At 39.7% G+C, this 17,225-nt stretch overlaps 1 protein-coding gene across 5 annotated transcripts in view; it reads left to right on the forward strand.

Moving 5' to 3' along the window:
- The window catches only part of TBC1D4 (TBC1 domain family member 4), a 178,937-nt gene that overhangs the window by 93,560 nt on the left and 68,152 nt on the right, over positions 1-17,225 (forward strand). For 4 of the 5 annotated variants that reach the window (XM_010341673.3, XM_010341675.3, XM_074387606.1 and 1 more), the window contains exon 2: positions 15,378-15,959. In XM_010341673.3, coding sequence (XP_010339975.1) covers positions 15,378-15,959 — 582 coding nt within the window. Of the gene's footprint in view, positions 1-9,223; positions 10,462-15,377; positions 15,960-17,225 lie in introns of those variants that run through there. The other variant, XM_074387608.1, reaches the window with a different exon arrangement.

The raw sequence follows: 17,225 nt of genomic DNA on the forward strand, positions 1-17,225 counted from the left end.
CTGATATATACTGTGTATGAAGACAGGGATGTATATACATACTCCAAATAATTAAAATGAAAAGTTACAGACAACAACAGTTAGCCCTCAATTGCTCAGTAAATTCTTGTGACAGGGTGAATGCTGGTTACACACATGATACTTTTCTCTATGTTTGGCCTATTGGAATGAATTGATCTATATTTCCTAAGCTGAAATGAAATTAAGGAATTTTATTTATATTATAGTTATTGATTAATTACATTGCTTTGTGACTGTGCCAGAATAATACACGTGGAAACATATTACTGGTTGAAGTAAGTTTCAGATCATTATTTGTGGGTTATTGCCCTATTAGGTCTCTATAGAAATATAAAGTTTTACTTAAAAGTCAGCAGAAGGTAAGGTTTAGTGGCTTATGCCTGTAATCCCAGAACTTTGGGAGGCTGAGGCTGGCAGATCACCTGAGGTCAGGAGTTTGAGACCAGCCTGGCCAACAAGGTGAAACCCCATCTTGTCTTTACTAAAAATACAAAAATTAGTTGGATGTGGTGATATATGCCTGTAATCCCAGCTACTTTAGAAGGCTGAGGTAGGAGAATTGCTTGAACCTGGGAGGCAGAGGTTGCAGTGAGCCAAGTTCATGCTACTGCACTCCAGTCTGGGTGACAGAGAGAGATTCCATCTCAAAAAAAAAAAAAAAAAAAAAAAAAAAAAGTCACCAAGATTATGTGGTTCTATTTGGAAAAGATATGCATTTCATGATATCTGTAGTTGCAGCTTAATCATATTATCAGCAGATGTGCGTTGTTTTCTTTGGGTGAAAAGGAATAGTCCTATGACAGTCTTTGAAAGTGAATCATAAAAATTTCTGTTTTTTTTTTTTTTCAATTTTAGAAGGTTTTGAAACACCTAGTTCAAGTTCAGTCCTAACTTTATTAAGGACATATCTCTACAGCTTTGACTTGAGTTCTTTATTTTTAGAAGCATTACATAATTCAAATATTTTGACTTGTATCTATCCCCAGCTTTTCTTTGTTGAAGAGCTCTAACTGTATTGACTTGTCTCTAATGCATTGTTGATCATTATGAAAAGAATACAGTTGTTCCTGATGTCTGTTCTCCCTTCTTCTCTAGTAATGGAATTTTGAACTAGGTGAATGGGTATCTAGAGTCAAGACTGCATTTCTTAGCTTCTCTTGTTGCTAGGAGTGCCCCTGGTTCTGACCACTTGGGTGTAAGTAGATTTGCTGTGTGGCAGCTTGAAGAAACCTTCCTTAAATAAGAGAGTATCCATTATGGTGTGTGTGGCAGTGGGAGGTGCCTTCTTTCTCTTTTTCTTATTATTAACTCCTTCTTTGTATCCTGCTGCCTGGAATACAATTGAAACTATTTTGAGATATGGGGTTGAGGCCCCCAAGACAGAGACACAAGATAGAAGGCAGCTGGACCTTTGATATTTAATGACAAGCGATGCAGAACCAAAACAACCCCAAACTGCTAACTACACTTTCATGTGACAGGGAAATAAACTTCTGTTTTGTGTCATCAATTGCTATTTTGGGTTTCAGTCATTGCAGATTAACCCAATCCCAGTGATTGGGTTCAACAGGTTATATGTAACATTCACTCATTCTTTAGCTACTCTGTTAATATATATTCTCCTAGACTCGTGTACTGATTAGAACTCTTAGAGGCAAGGGTGAAAACCATCACCTGTGTGAAAGGACCCTGGAGTGGCCCCCAGAATTGGAGGAGACCAAGAGCTCATTCACCACACCTCCAGGGATGTTCACAGCCAGAGACTGGACCCCACCAGGACTTTTTCTCCCCACATGGATCTAGTTTCTTTCCTCTTGGTTTTGTTTTGTGACTGCAGACTGGCTCTCCGCAGTGAAGGAGTATGGTACCAGACTAATTTCTTTAACACTTGAGACTTCAGATGAGAAACAGCCCTGTCTCATCTTCTGTTGGACAAATATTAGGGAGCAGCTCACATTGACCTGGCTTGGGTCCCATGCCATTTGCAGCCCTTTACCTGTCACTGGACCAGATTTGATCACCTGCAGTTTATATTGGCTACTTTGGAGGGATGTGGGTGGGAAGATTGGATCTGGGAGAGGGTGCAAGGATTGGCAGCATCCACAGAAACCATTTGTTCTAAATGAAGTGAGTGCTATTTTGACAAAACAGTATCTATTATAGCTGGTACATCATTTATAAATGATTTACTGTTGGGATCATCTTACCCTTTCTTGAAAGCAGTTCATGTGTGAAAAGAAATGAGGGCTGCGAGTTTGCTTTGAATCTGGTTTCTGACTTTGAAGTTGTGAAATTTGGCAAGACTGTGGCTCAGATAAATCCTTTGTTTAGGAATTTTGATGAAAATGATTTCAGGCCCCATTATCACATTATACAGGCTAATTATTGGGAACCACAGAACAGATTTCCTTATCTTCTTTGATCTTCAGTCTCATTGGGAAGCATTGCTATAATCATTAATCTTTTTAATGTAGACCTAAGGGGGCGTTTTGGGTATGAAAGAATTAAGGCTATTACGTCCTGAAAAATAGTGTCAGAAATTCTATTTAAAATTCTAAAGTGAGAGCTTCTTTAAGGAGTTAAAATTAGACATTTAAGGAGTTAAAATTTTATGTATGTTTGACCTACATAAAATTTGAGAAGTAAAAATTCTTTTGAAGAGGCTTTGGGATACTGAGTTTCCATAATGTACTTGAAATACTAACAAATGATGGAAGAGAAATCAATTGAAAGGTCACAGTGTCGTGGGATTGAGTTCTGTTGAGGGAAAGAGGGCATCTCTGTCCACAGGGCATGCATTCAGAGAGTGGGCAGGGCCTGGCATGGCTGGGCAAAGGCTGGTCATGAGACAGCGCCTGCTTCCAGGTGGCTTTCAGGCAATATGGTGACATTTCAGAGACCAAAAATAGGGGTGTATTGTTTGTGGAAGTATTATATTTATTAATCTGATTTCAAGTCAGATATGTGTGAGGTGCATAGAAGAAGCATATTCTTTCTCCAGGATGCTAAAAGTGTCAAGCCTTTTATTTTATTTTTGTTATTATTATTATTATTTTTTTTTGAGAGAGAGTTTTGCTCTGTCACCCAGGCTGGAGTGCCACTGGTGCAATCTTGGCTCACCGCAGCCTCTGCCTGCCGGGTTCCGGTGATTCTCCTGCCTCAGCCTCCTGGGTAGCTGGTAACAGGCACACGCCACCATGCCTACCTGAGTTTTGTATTTTAGTAGAGACAGGGTTTTGCCATGTTGGCCAGGCTGGTCTCAAACTCCTAACCTCAGGTAATCTGCCCACCTCGGCTTCCCAAAGTGTTAGGATTATAGTCATGAGGCACTGTGCCCGGCTGTTTTTATTCTTTTCAGCAATCAAAGATGACAAGAAAATTGTGTTGTTTGGGTCACCTAAATTGCTACATACTTTATCTTGATATCATTTTGCCAGCCCACAAAAGAGCAGGGGCGGGGAGGGGCATTTGATACTGAATGAACGAAGAGGCATACCTTTCAACAACCAGTGTCAGCTCTGAAAATGCCTTTTCTGATCAGAACCTTCCTAGATGATGTTCACTAGAGTCCCAGACAGGAGGAAGGAACGAGGGACAGAAAAGCAGTCTTGCTGCAGGAGATCATAGGATGAATTTTTCATTCCCCAGGAGCAGCCACATCAGACACACTCCATGATGACTAGCCTTGTTTGGGGGAGTTGACCTCTGCTGTGAGGCTTGGAGGTCATGTATGTAGAGCTGCAATATGAATGGTTACTATGTGGAGAGACCAGTACTTTTCCTTCACCCACAAAAAGCGCAAGTCTGGGTCAGAGATCAGGCATCTGGTTGCTTGCGATCGCCTTTCCTTCCAGCCTAATTTTGGAGAGAGCTGAACGTGGGTTTTCATTTTGATCCCTCGGTGGCCTGCAGTTAGGATTTTTCTTCTTTGAAGAAGGGAGGTATACGCCCCTTTAGCAGTTAATGTTTATAAGGAACCGAAGTCTTTGAATAGAAGCTCAAGAATGTCATATTATTTTCATCGGCAAGGTGAATAATCTGTTAGGGTGGTGTAAATATCTGAAGTAATATGGAAGGTCAGGACAAAAATAGGATTCTGAGAAATGCGTGGCATTTTTTGTTTCCTGATAATATTCCAGCTTTCTCTACTGATCTCAGCTAGAGTTTGCCATGTCCAGAGCCCTCTGGGCTCAGCCGTCGCTCCTTTGCCTCCTTTTCCAAAGCCCATTTTGTTGCACAACCAAGCCTTGCTCAAAACCTTCTCATGAATTCAGACATATCGTTTCACATTTTGTTTAGATGACTTTATACTTCCTATATCATGATGAAGGATGAAGACCTATGTTTCTTACTGTGTTTAGTGTCCTGCGTTAAAGTATCTAGCAAATTAAATGTCCTCAAGTCCTGATTTTGCTGCATTCAGATTTTTTCAGCCTAACTTCATTTTATTATTTTATTGCCAAACTTGTCTAACCAGCTAAGACTCTAGTTAACTTACTGTTTATGAGCCTAAGATGAGAGCATTAGTAATAATATTTTGTAAGCAGTGGGAGCATTTTTTTCTTCAGTATTATGAGAACCTTTAAAAAAAATTTTTTTTTTCAGTTTAAACTAGTTAATGTGGGAAAGCTCCCTCTAGTGTTTCTTGGAGCAAGTACAAGTGGTATTGAACTGCTTTTAAAAAAGTGAGCCTTAGGGCCAGACACAGAGGCTCATGCCTATAATCTCAGCACTTTGGGAGCCCTAGCTGGACAGATCATCCAAGGTCAGGAGTTTGAGACCAGCCTGGGGAACATGAAACCCCGTCTCTACTAAAAATACAGAAATTAGTTGGGCATTGTGGCGGGTGCCTGTAATTCCAGAACCGTCTCTTGTCATGAATTCAGGCATATCATAAGTTAAAACTGTTTAAATGACTACTACTAGGGAGGCTGAGGTAGGAGAATCACTTGAACCCAGGGGGTGGAAGCCTGCAGTAAACTTGAGATCATGCCACTGCACTCAAGCCTGGGCAACAGAGCAAGACTCAGTCTCAAAAAACAAACAAACAAACAAACAAACAAACATTTTCTATTTCACCATTTTGGAAATCATGTCCATAGAAATATCCATATCTAAGAAAAAAATGTAGGGTTATTTTTCATAAGTGACACAATTTTTTTTTTTTAATTTTGAAACAGAGTCTCACTCTGTCGCTCAGGCTGGAGGACAGTGGCATGATCTCGGCTCAATGCAATCTCTGCCACCTGGGTTCAAGTGATTCCCCTGTCTCAGCCTCTCAAGTAGCTGGGACTACAGGTACATACCACCATGCCTGGCTAATTTTTTGTATTTTTAGTAGAGACAGGGTTCCACTGTGTTAGCCAGGATGATTTCAATCTCCTGACCTTGTGATCCACCTGCCTTGGCCTCCCAAAGTGCTGGGATTACAGGCATGAGCCACCGCACCCAGCCGTGACACAAATATTTTAAAATCAAATTATGTTATTTTAATTTTGGTAAGGCACAAACTAGAGTATTTTTGTGTAACTACATGCAAACTTTTTTCAAAATGTATTCCTTATATAAATATTACTTTCATAGGATAGCTTCCAATCTCATTGTAATGGCAGAGAGAGCAGTTTTGCCTACACGGGTTCATTTCACAGGGGCAAATCTCTCTTATAATTAGTGGCTGATTCCTGAGTTTTACCTAAAATGCTTGATGCCATGTAGGGGTCACATTTAGCTATCCAGAGAACACAGGAAGAGAAGCTTGAGGGTCCTAAAGATGCCTTCACCTCACAACTTACTCTATAAACCGCCTTGAATTAAATTTTATGTTGATGCTCGATATTCTGTTAGATTTTCTTCCCAATCATCATCTTAGCTAATGAGCAAGCTTGCTATTTTACAGAGAAAATTGAAGCAGAGGAGAAATTCTGTAAACTCCCATCACGCCATCTGCCTGCACCTGTGCCTTTCTGTTCTGCCTTTCCCTTTCAGACTGCCAGTTCAGTTCAGCCTCTTCCTTGGGCCTAGATTCTGTCCCCTCTTGTCTACTAAAGGACATTGCTCCAACAATTCTGCCCTCTTTCTTGAGATAATTGATTTCCCCTTAACTGTTAGGTATTCTCTATTGGAAGCTGTTATTTCTCCCATTTCTTCCAAGAGAGAACCCTCTCTTGACTCACTGTTTCTCCTGCTGCTGCCCTCATAGGTTGTTCCTATGCTTTGAATTTCATTCCTGAAATTTGCTTTGAACCGACACCATTAAGGCTTTTGTCCTTAGCTCCCACCGTTTTTCTTGTCGAAGTCACCTATGATCTCGTGTTGATTACTCTCTTCTTTTGGAAACCTTTCTTACTTGGCTTCAGGATGCCATTCTCTCTGGTTTTACACCTGGCTCTTGCTGTATTTTCTTTCATTCATATTTTTCCATCTTTCAAACTATAAGCATTGTGTCCTCAGAGCTAAGTCCCAGAGATATCCCCCCTCTCTGTTTGCTTAGCTCTCTATGTCTCTGTCTCTCTCTGTCTTCTGTACTCACTCTTGTGATGAACTCATTTAATCTCATGGCTTTAAATACCATCTAGATGCTAATAACTTCCAATTTTCTGTCTGAACCCTGATCTGTCCCCTGAGTTCCAGACACATATAATCAACTACCTACTGACATCTCCCTTTGAATGTCTATAAGCTTCTCAGAATTAATGTGTCCAAAACTAAGCTCCTGATCTGTTAAGCCATCACCCACCTTCAGTCTGTCCTACTGTCACTCCATTTTTTTCTGATTCCTGTGGCCTTAAACCGTGATGCCATCCTTGCCTCCTCTCCTTCTCCTAGACCTCACATTGGATTCATCAACAAATCATCATGTCTGTACCTTTAGAATTATATCCAGAAGCTGGCCGCTGCCTAACCACCTCCCTTACTCTTGCTTCTGTATGAGCCACCAATGGCTCACCCTGGATGAGTGCGGTAGACACCTGCCCATTACCCTTCTCCATTTGCCACACGGTAGCCAAAGGATTACTTTGGAAGCATCACTTAGATGACATCATTTCCACCTGAGCACTGCACTGTACCAAGGGTGTTCTATCTCACCAAGAGTAGAAGCCAAAGCCCTTTCAAGGCCCTGCATGATTTAGATCTCCCATGTCTCCCACAATGGTATCTCCCATAGTCGGTGTTCCCATCCAGCCATGCTGCTTCCTTACAGTTCCCTGAATGCACCAGGAAAATGTGTGCCTTGGGGCCTTTGTACTTGATATTCTGTCTTCCCAGAACATTCCTCACTCTTATATTTATATTGCTCACGACCTTGCTGACTTCAGGTTTCTACTCATGTATCATCTTACAGAGAGTCTTTCCTCTAAAATTGCAACTCTTTTCCTCAATTTTTTGTTTCTTTCCAAATTTCTTCCTTCCCAGCATTATTTTTCTCCTTGGAAATTTTCACTAAAATCCCTTATATTTTACTTCTCTTGTTTTCTATTGTTTCTCGCCTATCTCCCTGCCCCAATTTAAATTTCATGAAGGCAGGGAGTTTGATTTAGCAATAGTTTCTCACTTATTTCATCTTTTTGCGTACCACACGTCAGAATTATATTTTGATTTAAACGTTATTAAATGCTTTCCTTGTTGCAGCACTGTGTCAGGGATATTTTCACATTTAATTCATTTTTCTTAGGTTGCTCTTCAGATGAGCATTGTAATTTCCATTTTGGATATGAAAAACTTGAGACTGAGAGGGGTATCCTTTCTTTTCCGCAGGTAAACATAGATACTGGAGCCAGACTTAAGCGAAAGCCCTCTACCTGTATGTTGTATACTTTTCTAATATGCGAAGCTATGGACTACTTCCCTTTAAAAATGATAATTCTGATTTTTTTTGTGTGTGAGACAGGGTCTCACTCTATCACCCAGGCCATAATGCAGTGGTGTGATGTGATCACTGTTGACTGCAGCTTCGACCTCCCAGTCCCAAGTGATCCTCCCATCTCAGCTTCCTGAGTAGCTAGGGCTACAGGCATGTGCCACAATGCCTTCCTGGTTTAAATTTTTTGTAGTGATGAGGTCTCCCTATGTTTCCCAGGATGGCCTTGAACTTCTCATTTCAAGCAGTTCTCCTGCCTTGGCCTCCACAAAGTACTGGGATTATAGACGTGAGCCACCACGCCCCCACCTGACTTTGCTTTTGAAAGCGAATTGGAAAGTGACGGTTCTTGCCTGCTTCTTTGCCGTCTGACTTCTTCCTAAGCATGCCATCTTCTGTCTTGTAACACCAGCACTAAACTCAGCCACTGTTGAGTTTGCATTCTCTCTCTTTTTTTAGACAGTCTCACTCTGTTGGTCAGGCTGGAGTTCAGTGGTGTGATCTCTGCTCACTGCAACCTCCACTTCCCAGGCTCAAGTGATTCTCTTGCCTCAGCCTCACCAGTAGCTGGGATTACAGGTGTGCATCACCATGCCTGGCTAACTTTTGTATTTTTAGTAGAGACAGGGTTTTACTATATTGGCCAGGCTGGTCTTGAACTCCTGACCTCAAGTGATCCACCTGCCTAAGCTCAACCTCCCAAAGTGTTGGGATTACAGGCGTGAGCCACTACACCCAGCCTCATAGCCTCATTCTCTTTATTAAATCATGATTCCCCATAATTTTTCTTGTGAGTTACTCTTGTATATTTTCTATCTGATGACTTTTACACATTTGTAACAGTCACAGGATAAGAAGGCACAAGTCATATCTTTTACAGAAAGAATTCAACCAGATGAGCAGTGAGATGGCATGAGAGGAGAGAACTTAGTAGAAAGGTTTAAGAAATGTCTCTCTGATAATCTGGCCTAACTTAGAAGCCATCAAGAAGGCAGCAGTTAGAAGAGAGCTGAACCACAAATGGGTTTGGAGCACAGTGGCCAAGAATATCTAAGAACTAAAGCCTGGTCTGAGGGGAAACTGTCTTGGCTCGTAGCCCAAGGATCAAAAACAAAGCTACTGGTATGACTCTGGTTTAAGTCACAGAGATACTCTTGCTTTCTTTAGCCCCAAATAGTCTAGTCTCTTGTAATCTTTATTTTCCTCTTCAGTGGTTTAACTTTTGATGTTAACAGTTTATTGCCACATCTGTAAAATAAGACAATCGGGATGGACCCGTGATTCCTTAAGGGTACTCTTTGTTTTACAGTTCTATGATTTTAAAATCAGTGTATTACTCTATTCTAGTTTGAATAGACTCAGTTTTAGATTTCTGTTTTACTGTGGAAAATTTACTATAAAGTAATAATTTAGATTTTTAATTAAATACAAAGAATCTCTGAAGTATTTTTGAATAAAAGTTAAAATGAGATAGTCAGACAGCTTCACCCTAAAAACTATGGTACAAACTGGGTGTGTTTCTAAGGCCACTGGGGCTACAAAAATGGCTAGGAATGGTTAGTGTTTCTTTTAATACAAATAAACCGATACTTGGCATCTGTATACTGCCCCAGCATTTTCCCTTATATGAAGAAGAAATTTTTAAATACTCAATTAAAAATCATAGCATTAAATGACCAAGTCAATCCTTTCTCAAAATGCTGACGTTTACTTCATATCGTTATATTTTCAACATCTTTCTATGTTGCCTGGATAGTCTATAAACTAATCTTAGTGGTTTCCTAAACAAGCAAAATTATAAAGGAAATCTACCCTTCCCCTAATGCCATGCATTACTCCAAAGCAAGTGTATTTCTTTTCCACACGGTCTCTGAGTGAAACTAGTTTAAATTGCCATTCCTTCTCATTCGGCAGCTTTGCAGTTTACTTGAAATGTTCCCTAATATTTTTCCTCAACATATTTTTTTATACTTCTTTAAATCTTGCTCTGCCTACTATAGTTATTATAAAAGATGAATAATAGCAAGCAGTTAAGCTCATATCAATTGTAAAAGAATTGATCCCGTTCTTTTTGTTTAAATGTATTTTAGGAAGCTCATTCTCACATTGATAACTGTTTTGAAACATTTATTGAAGTCCATCTGTTATCAGTGAACTGTGTGAAGAAAAAAGACATTGTAGTATATATTAATCTTCTCTTCATAAGTAGTAAGCTTGGGACACTTGGGATTATTTAAACAGTATAGGAAAGACTACAGTCATCAAAATTAATTTTATTTTTTTTTTAAGGCAAGCCAAAGCTTTGCTCTTTAGTCCCAAACAATCTGGGTATTTCCTGATTACAGAGTCAGGAAATACTTAACTTTTGAAGCAATAACGGTTACTCCTGGGAAGTTTTATAATTGGCTGCAGAGTGATAATGTGGATGTTAATAAATACAATGAAAATACCACCGGCTTATTTAGAAAAAGAGAACTTCTTAAGTTCAACAGAGAGAACTAATACTGAGGACTGGACCTGGTTTGGCAGAATCATCGCTGTTCGTGAGCAACTCTCATTTCCAGCTGGCTTCCTGGTCAGAGGTATCTTTCCTTAGTGCTTTTTCACTCTCCAGATTTTCTGCCGCATTTCTTCAGGCCCTTGAACATCAGTGTGTGGTAGTTGTGGAATTTGTTTTATTTTGAAGTCAGGTAAAATGTAGTTTATAAAATGTTAATCGGTTTCTTGAAGTCTGTTAAGTAACTATAATAACTAATTAATGAGAAAGAACATCATGACATCAAGGAATCTAAAGGTTTTTTTTTTTTTTTTTTTGTCTAGAGGAATTGCTTTACTGAGAGTCTCTGTACTTGAGTCTAAATTGTTTTAGTGAGGTCACTGAAGGTGTAACAACAAAATACTAGCTAAAGGTGGCACTGTGCTTTTTCTGACTCTCATGAGGCCCTTGTATTTGTTGATTGCTGTGTGTTAATGGAAATGAATCATTTTAACAACTTGCACACTACTTCGGGTTTAATCATAAAGATGATTTTCCCTCTCTTGATTGTACATTATCTTGCTTTTATCTTGGCCTTAATCCAAAAATAAACTCACAGAATGTGGATCTCGATGAGACCTTACTGACTATCAAGTTCCCCCATTCACTTTGCTCTTGAGGATACTAGCTGGCAGAGGTGGAACGACTATTCCCAGAGATCCTGAGCAAAATATCGGGGATAGAAATAAACCTCTCAGTCCCTAGTTTGGTTGAGTCTTTTTCAGTATCATTGTTTGTCTTAAAGATTAAATGCTGCCACTGAGTAAAAATCTTGCCTTGAATTGGTGTGTGTAAATCGTCCTCAGGCTCTGTGGGTTGCAGGCAGATTCTGAGCAGTGGGATTATTTGTAGCTAGGATGTGTAGCTTGAGGTGCTCTGTAACATTTGGAGTTCTGGAAACATGCAGTCACTTCCTGGTTTGGGTGAAGGGTGAGCAGAGTGAGAAGCCATAGTTTTCTATTTTTGCATGTGGTGGATCTCTTGAGTCATCAACAGGAATTTACTAAAACTGTCTCAGCCCTGAAGAAGTTATATCAGAGTTCTAGGTAGTTTTTCACTCCGATATATGTGCCTCTGTTTGCTGACAGCATTCACTCAAGTTCTTCTGAGCGCAGACCATTTTCCTAGTGGCCACAGGGAAGAACTCTAGTAAGCAACAGAATCACCCCAACTCAGTCTTCCACTTAAGAGCTTATGGTATGATGGTACAGGAGAAAGAGATATTGAAGAGACGTAACACATAAAAGAAAGATTCAGATTCATTCAACAATATTTGTAAATGTATCTATAAATATATATCAGTTAACACTATGCTATAGTGGAATCCTATTATTCCAAAGTGTATGTATGTATGTATGTATGTATGTATATATGTATGTATAAGTACTGGATAGCAATTTTATTTCTCTTGCATCGTTTCTGATGAATCCCTTAAGTAACTGCTTCAATACAAGATTTTCATGGTTTTCTGATCGCTTATTTCCCCACTATGGGTATTTTACTGTGCTTATATGTGCAAAGTGTCCTTTCTGGTATGGCCTGAGTGTGTAGTCAGGGGCTGTATAATGCTAGATTTTTTACTGTGTGTTTCACATGAGAACAAGCAAAAACAGAGCTGTTGTTAGATTAGTTTTGTAGAGTCTCTGCAACCCATGTTGCTGAAAGTTGTGGTTCATTATAACCTAAGAGAAGGTAGTAAAAGTAACTAGAACTGGTTTTGTGTTGTTCTATTAGCATCTTAAATTATTAAAGGTGGAATTACTTACTAATTTCAGAATTCAAGATGATAAGCTTTGCTTATATAACCTGAACTTTTACCTGTAGTCACGGGGAAGGGTCCTGGGAAACTACAGAAATTCAGCCACAAATTCGTTTTTCATGCAAGAACTCTTGATATAGTGGTAGAGAAATTCAGAAGACTTGACACAATTAAGGTGGAATTGACTTTATGTGCAATCTCAGTTGTAGAATGAAACTCTAAGGCTGTACATAAATCATTTAAATACTTTTAATAAGATAACAAATCTACAGTAAAATCAGTGCTACAGATTATATTTTTGACTACTCTGTAGAGACACTTTTGGAGATTTAGGCATATTTGGGTTAAAAAATCAGATGAAAAGTATTTAGTGGAAATCAGACAAAAAGATTTAGTTATCCTCAGGTTAAAAATCAGATAAAAAGTATTTAGCAATCAGATGAAAATCAGATGAAAAATAGAGAGAAAGAAGACATCATTCTCCTACGGCTTTGCACACTAGAATCTTTTTGCTTTTTGCAGGTTTGCAGGGTTGAGTGTCAGGTGGTTCACTCTCCATAGCTTTGGCCCTTGTCAGATGAGGTAAATCACATACTAAGGCAGGAAGAAAATGACAGTGGGTTAAGGTTGCTAGTCACATGTTAGCACAGATACTTGACTTTGTCCCTGAGACTTGGAAAGTGTTCAGGGTGAGTCACTGAAACTATAGCATATGGACTTTATCCTTTCAGAAGAAATACTTGGACTAGCAAGCTGAAATTCTTGTGATTTTTTAACTGTGAATGCTCTAGCAGTATATTCCAAATAAATACAACAGCCCCTCCTTATCCATAGTTTCTCCTTCTGCAGTTTCAGTCACCTGTGCTCATCTGTGGTCCAAAAAACATTAAGCCGAAAAATCTAGAAATAAACAATTTATAAGCTTTGAATTTACGCCCATTCTGAGTAGTGTGATAAAACCTCATGCTATCCCACTCTGTCCCTTCTTCTTCACAAGAAGAAAATGAGCACAGTATAATAAGATAGAGTACACATTCACATAAATTTATTACAATATGTTATAATTGCTATTTTTATTAATAGATATTATTGTTAATCGTTTATAGTGCCTAATTTATAAATTAAACTTCATCACAGGTAGGTATGTTTGTATAGAAAAAAATCCATCCATATATATATATATATATATATATATATATATATGTATTTTTTTTAACGGTTCGATACTATCCTTGGTTTTAGGCATCCACTGGGAGTCTTGGAATGTACCCTCAACAGATAAAGGAGATTACTGGATGTGAAAGAGAACAAATTCTGCTTTTAGAATTGGCACTAGGAGATTTAAAGATTACCATATATGTCTGAAAATAAAACAATCCCAAGTATAAGATGATCTTCCCTTTTCTGGAAAGATGAAAATTACAAAAAAATTTTTTTTGAACCAATACATACACTGAAAACCTCCTGTGTACCAGGAATTATTCTAGGCTCCGGGAATACATCAAGAAAAACAATGAAAAAAACAAGCAAACAAAAATCACCATCCTTCTAGAACTTACATTCTTACTTGCTGTATTAGTCCATTCTCACACTGCTATAAAGGAATACCGAAACTGAGTAATTCATAAAGAGAAAATGTTGATTGGCTTATGGTTCCACAGGCTGTACAGGAAGCATGGCTGAGGAGGCCTCAGGAAACTTATAATCATGGCAGAAGAGGAAGCACACACGTCTTACATGGCCAGCACAGGATGAAGAGAGAGAAGGGGGAGGGCTACATACTTGTAAACAACCAGATCTCATGAGAACTCAACATCATGAGAACAGCAAGGGGAAGATCTGCCCCCATGATCCAATCACCTCCCATCAGGCCCCTCCTCCAACATGACGATTATAAGTCAACATAAGATTTGGGTGGGGACACAAATCCAAACCATATTACTTACATAATCAGTAAATTACACTGAATAGTAAAGGTAGTAGCTGTTAGGGAGAGCAGTAGAGCAGGGAAAAACTCAAAGGAATGTTGGCTGTGTGAGTATGAGAGAGAAAGAGAGAGAGAGAGAGAGTGTGTGTGTGTGTATGTGTGTGAGTGTGTGTGCTTGTGCACATACATGTGCATTGAGGTGGGAAGACACCCTGGGATGCTGCCTCAGAAGGTGACATTTAGAACATGGATTTACATAAAGTGAGGGAAGGAGCCATACAGGTATCTGAGGCAGGAGTGTGGGTTCAGAGACTTTGAAGGAGGAATGTGCCTGGCATGTTGAAGGAGCTTTTAGGTCACAGATATGTGCTACACACTGTTACATTCTTTTGAGTTTCTGATTAGCCTTTTCAAAGGAGGCAATCAGATATGTGTCTATCTCAGTGAGCAGAGGGGTGACTTTGAATAGATGGGAGGTCGGTTTACCCTAAGCAGTTTCCAGCTTGAGTTTTCCTTCGTGATTTTGGGGTCCTAAGATACTTTCCCTTCACAGGGTATTGGGACAAAAGTGCCTTTGAATATTCGTTTGTAGGCTTTCGTGTGGACGTGTTTTTCAGTCTTTTAGATTAATCTCTAGGAGTGGAATGGTTAGGTTATAAAGTGGGTCTATATTTAACTCCTAAGAAACTGCCAAACCATCTTCTAGAGTGGTGTGTCATTTATATGTCTGTGTGCAATGTATGAGAGTTCCAGTTGCTCCCACGTCCTTGCTGGCAGTTAGTTTTCTTTTGATCTTAGCTGTTCTAAGAGGTATACAGTGGTATCTTATTGTAATTTTAATTTGCAGTTTCCCTGATAGTTAATGCTGATGAAGGATTTCTAGATTTTAATCTCCTCATCAAGAAAGGTTATTTTATCCTCATGGTTGGAACTTTGGTTCCTTTCAGCTGAGGCACAACATGACTTTAAAAACAATCAAAAGATATTTTATAACATAAGAGGTGGGCAGTGGGTTATATAGTTTCATGGTTTTGTTTCTGGGAAGCTCATTTAAAGTGGGAAAATATAATCCTGTTATTCACTTTCAATTAATTTTCATTACATTTTAATTTTACCTTGAAGTCATTTATATCAAATACTGTAAGTGTATGCTCTGTCTTGTGTAGTGTCTATTACTTTGTATATTATTTAGGATGAAAATACATTCCATGTGGCTAGGTAAATGTAAATTGTCTCAAAACATTCAACTAGAATCAGGATTTTAATTTTTCCCCAGGTTCCTGATGTTATTAGCAGCATAAGGCAATTATCTAAAGCGGCCATGAAAGAGGATGCCAAACCCAGCAAAGATAATGAAGATGCCTTTTACAATTCTCAGAAGTTCGAAGTTTTGTACTGTGGAAAGGTGACCGTGACCCACAAGAAGGCCCCGTCAAGCCTCATCGATGACTGCATGGAAAAGTTCAGCCTGCACGAACAGCAGCGCCTGAAGATCCAAGGCGAGCAGCGCGGGGCGGACCCGGGAGAGGACCTGGCTGACTTGGAGGTGGTGGTGCCCGGGTCCCCTGGAGACTGCCTGCCGGAGGAGGTGGATGACACCAACACCCACCCTGGCTTACCTGCCGGCTCCAGCCAGCCTGCCCCGACCAGCTCCAGGGTCTGCTTCCCTGAACGGATTTTGGAGGATTCTGGCTTTGATGAGCAGCAGGAGTTTCGATCTCGGTGCAGCAGTGTCACAGGCGTGCAAAGGAGAGTTCACGAGAGCAGCCAGAAATCCCAGCCGCGAAGGAGACATGCGAGCGCGCCCAGTCACGTCCAGCCCTCGGACTCGGAGAAGAACAGGACCATGCTCTTCCAGGTACGGCTGGCCGCGCGCTGTTCACTCCTCCCAGCTCCACCTCTATATAATGAATAATCTTTTACTTGTTTTCCCCTTCAAAGCAGCTAAGGCAGGTGGAGAAAGTGCACAGGAAAGTAGAGAAGGAGCGAGAGGCAGACTTGGAGTGTGGAGTGTAAGAAGCAAGGGAGTCGTAGGGAAGGAAGAGGAGGAAGAAGCAATTCGTGGGGCATCCTGGACACCTGGTAGAGTCTATCACCAGCATTTGCCTTGGGTTGAATCTCAAATAAATGCATTAAAAAAAAATTGTAGGCCAGGCGCGGTCGCTCAAGCCTGTAATCCTAGCACTTTGGGAGAGTGAGGTGGGCAGACCACTTGAGGTCAGGAGTTCAAACCAGACTGCCAACATGGCAAAACCCCATCTCTATTAAAAATCAGCTGGGCGTGGTGGGGTGTGCCTATAATCCTAGCTATTTGGGTGCTGAGGCAGGAGAATTGGTTGAAATGTGGAGGCAGAGTTTGTAATGAGCTGAGATCTCGTCTCTGCACTCCAGCCTGGTGACAGAGCAAGAGTCCCTCTCAACAACAAAAATTGTATGAAGTCAATCTTTAAAGATATGAATCTGAGAGAGTGCGACTTGGCATGGAGACACAAAGGAATTTTTTTCTGGAGAGGAAATAACTCCAGAGACTCATATGTGTATTTTGAGTTGAGTACACACCAGTTTATGCTGTCACACAAAAGAGGTTAAAGAAACACAGTTGGCCTAAAAATGTACTGAACTGGATACTAAAATAATTTGATGCAAGCTGTAGTATTGGTATAAAAGATCATTCTTAATTCTGAATATTTTTGAATGTTGTACCAGGTATAGAAGGTGTCAGGTTCCACTTAAAATAACTTAATTCATAACAACACCCTGTAGAAAGTATTTAATCCTCAGCTTGTAAGATTTGAGTTTCCTTGGAAATAAAAAAAAGAGTGACTATCTTTTTGTCCTATTTTAAAGATTTCCTGAGAAGGAAATTCCAGAGTATTTTGGTAAACAGTACCAGTGTATAATATCAGAAGTTTGCTTTATCAGAAGTTCATGAGTTTTTTTTTTTTTCACAAATGATGTTTTATTATAGAAAAAGCATCCCAAATGCAGGATTTTATAAACACTGGTAGGTAAACAAATACAGCTTCAAAAGTAAATTCAAAGCAAAGCAGTAACACTTACAAGCATTTTTCCTTAAGAAGAAAATGTGATGTTCTCCTGCAGAAGTGATCCCATGCAAAACACA

The sequence above is a fragment of the Saimiri boliviensis genome, chromosome 16 (assembly GCF_048565385.1).
Source record: "Saimiri boliviensis isolate mSaiBol1 chromosome 16, mSaiBol1.pri, whole genome shotgun sequence".
Classification (NCBI taxonomy): domain Eukaryota; kingdom Metazoa; phylum Chordata; class Mammalia; order Primates; family Cebidae; genus Saimiri; species Saimiri boliviensis.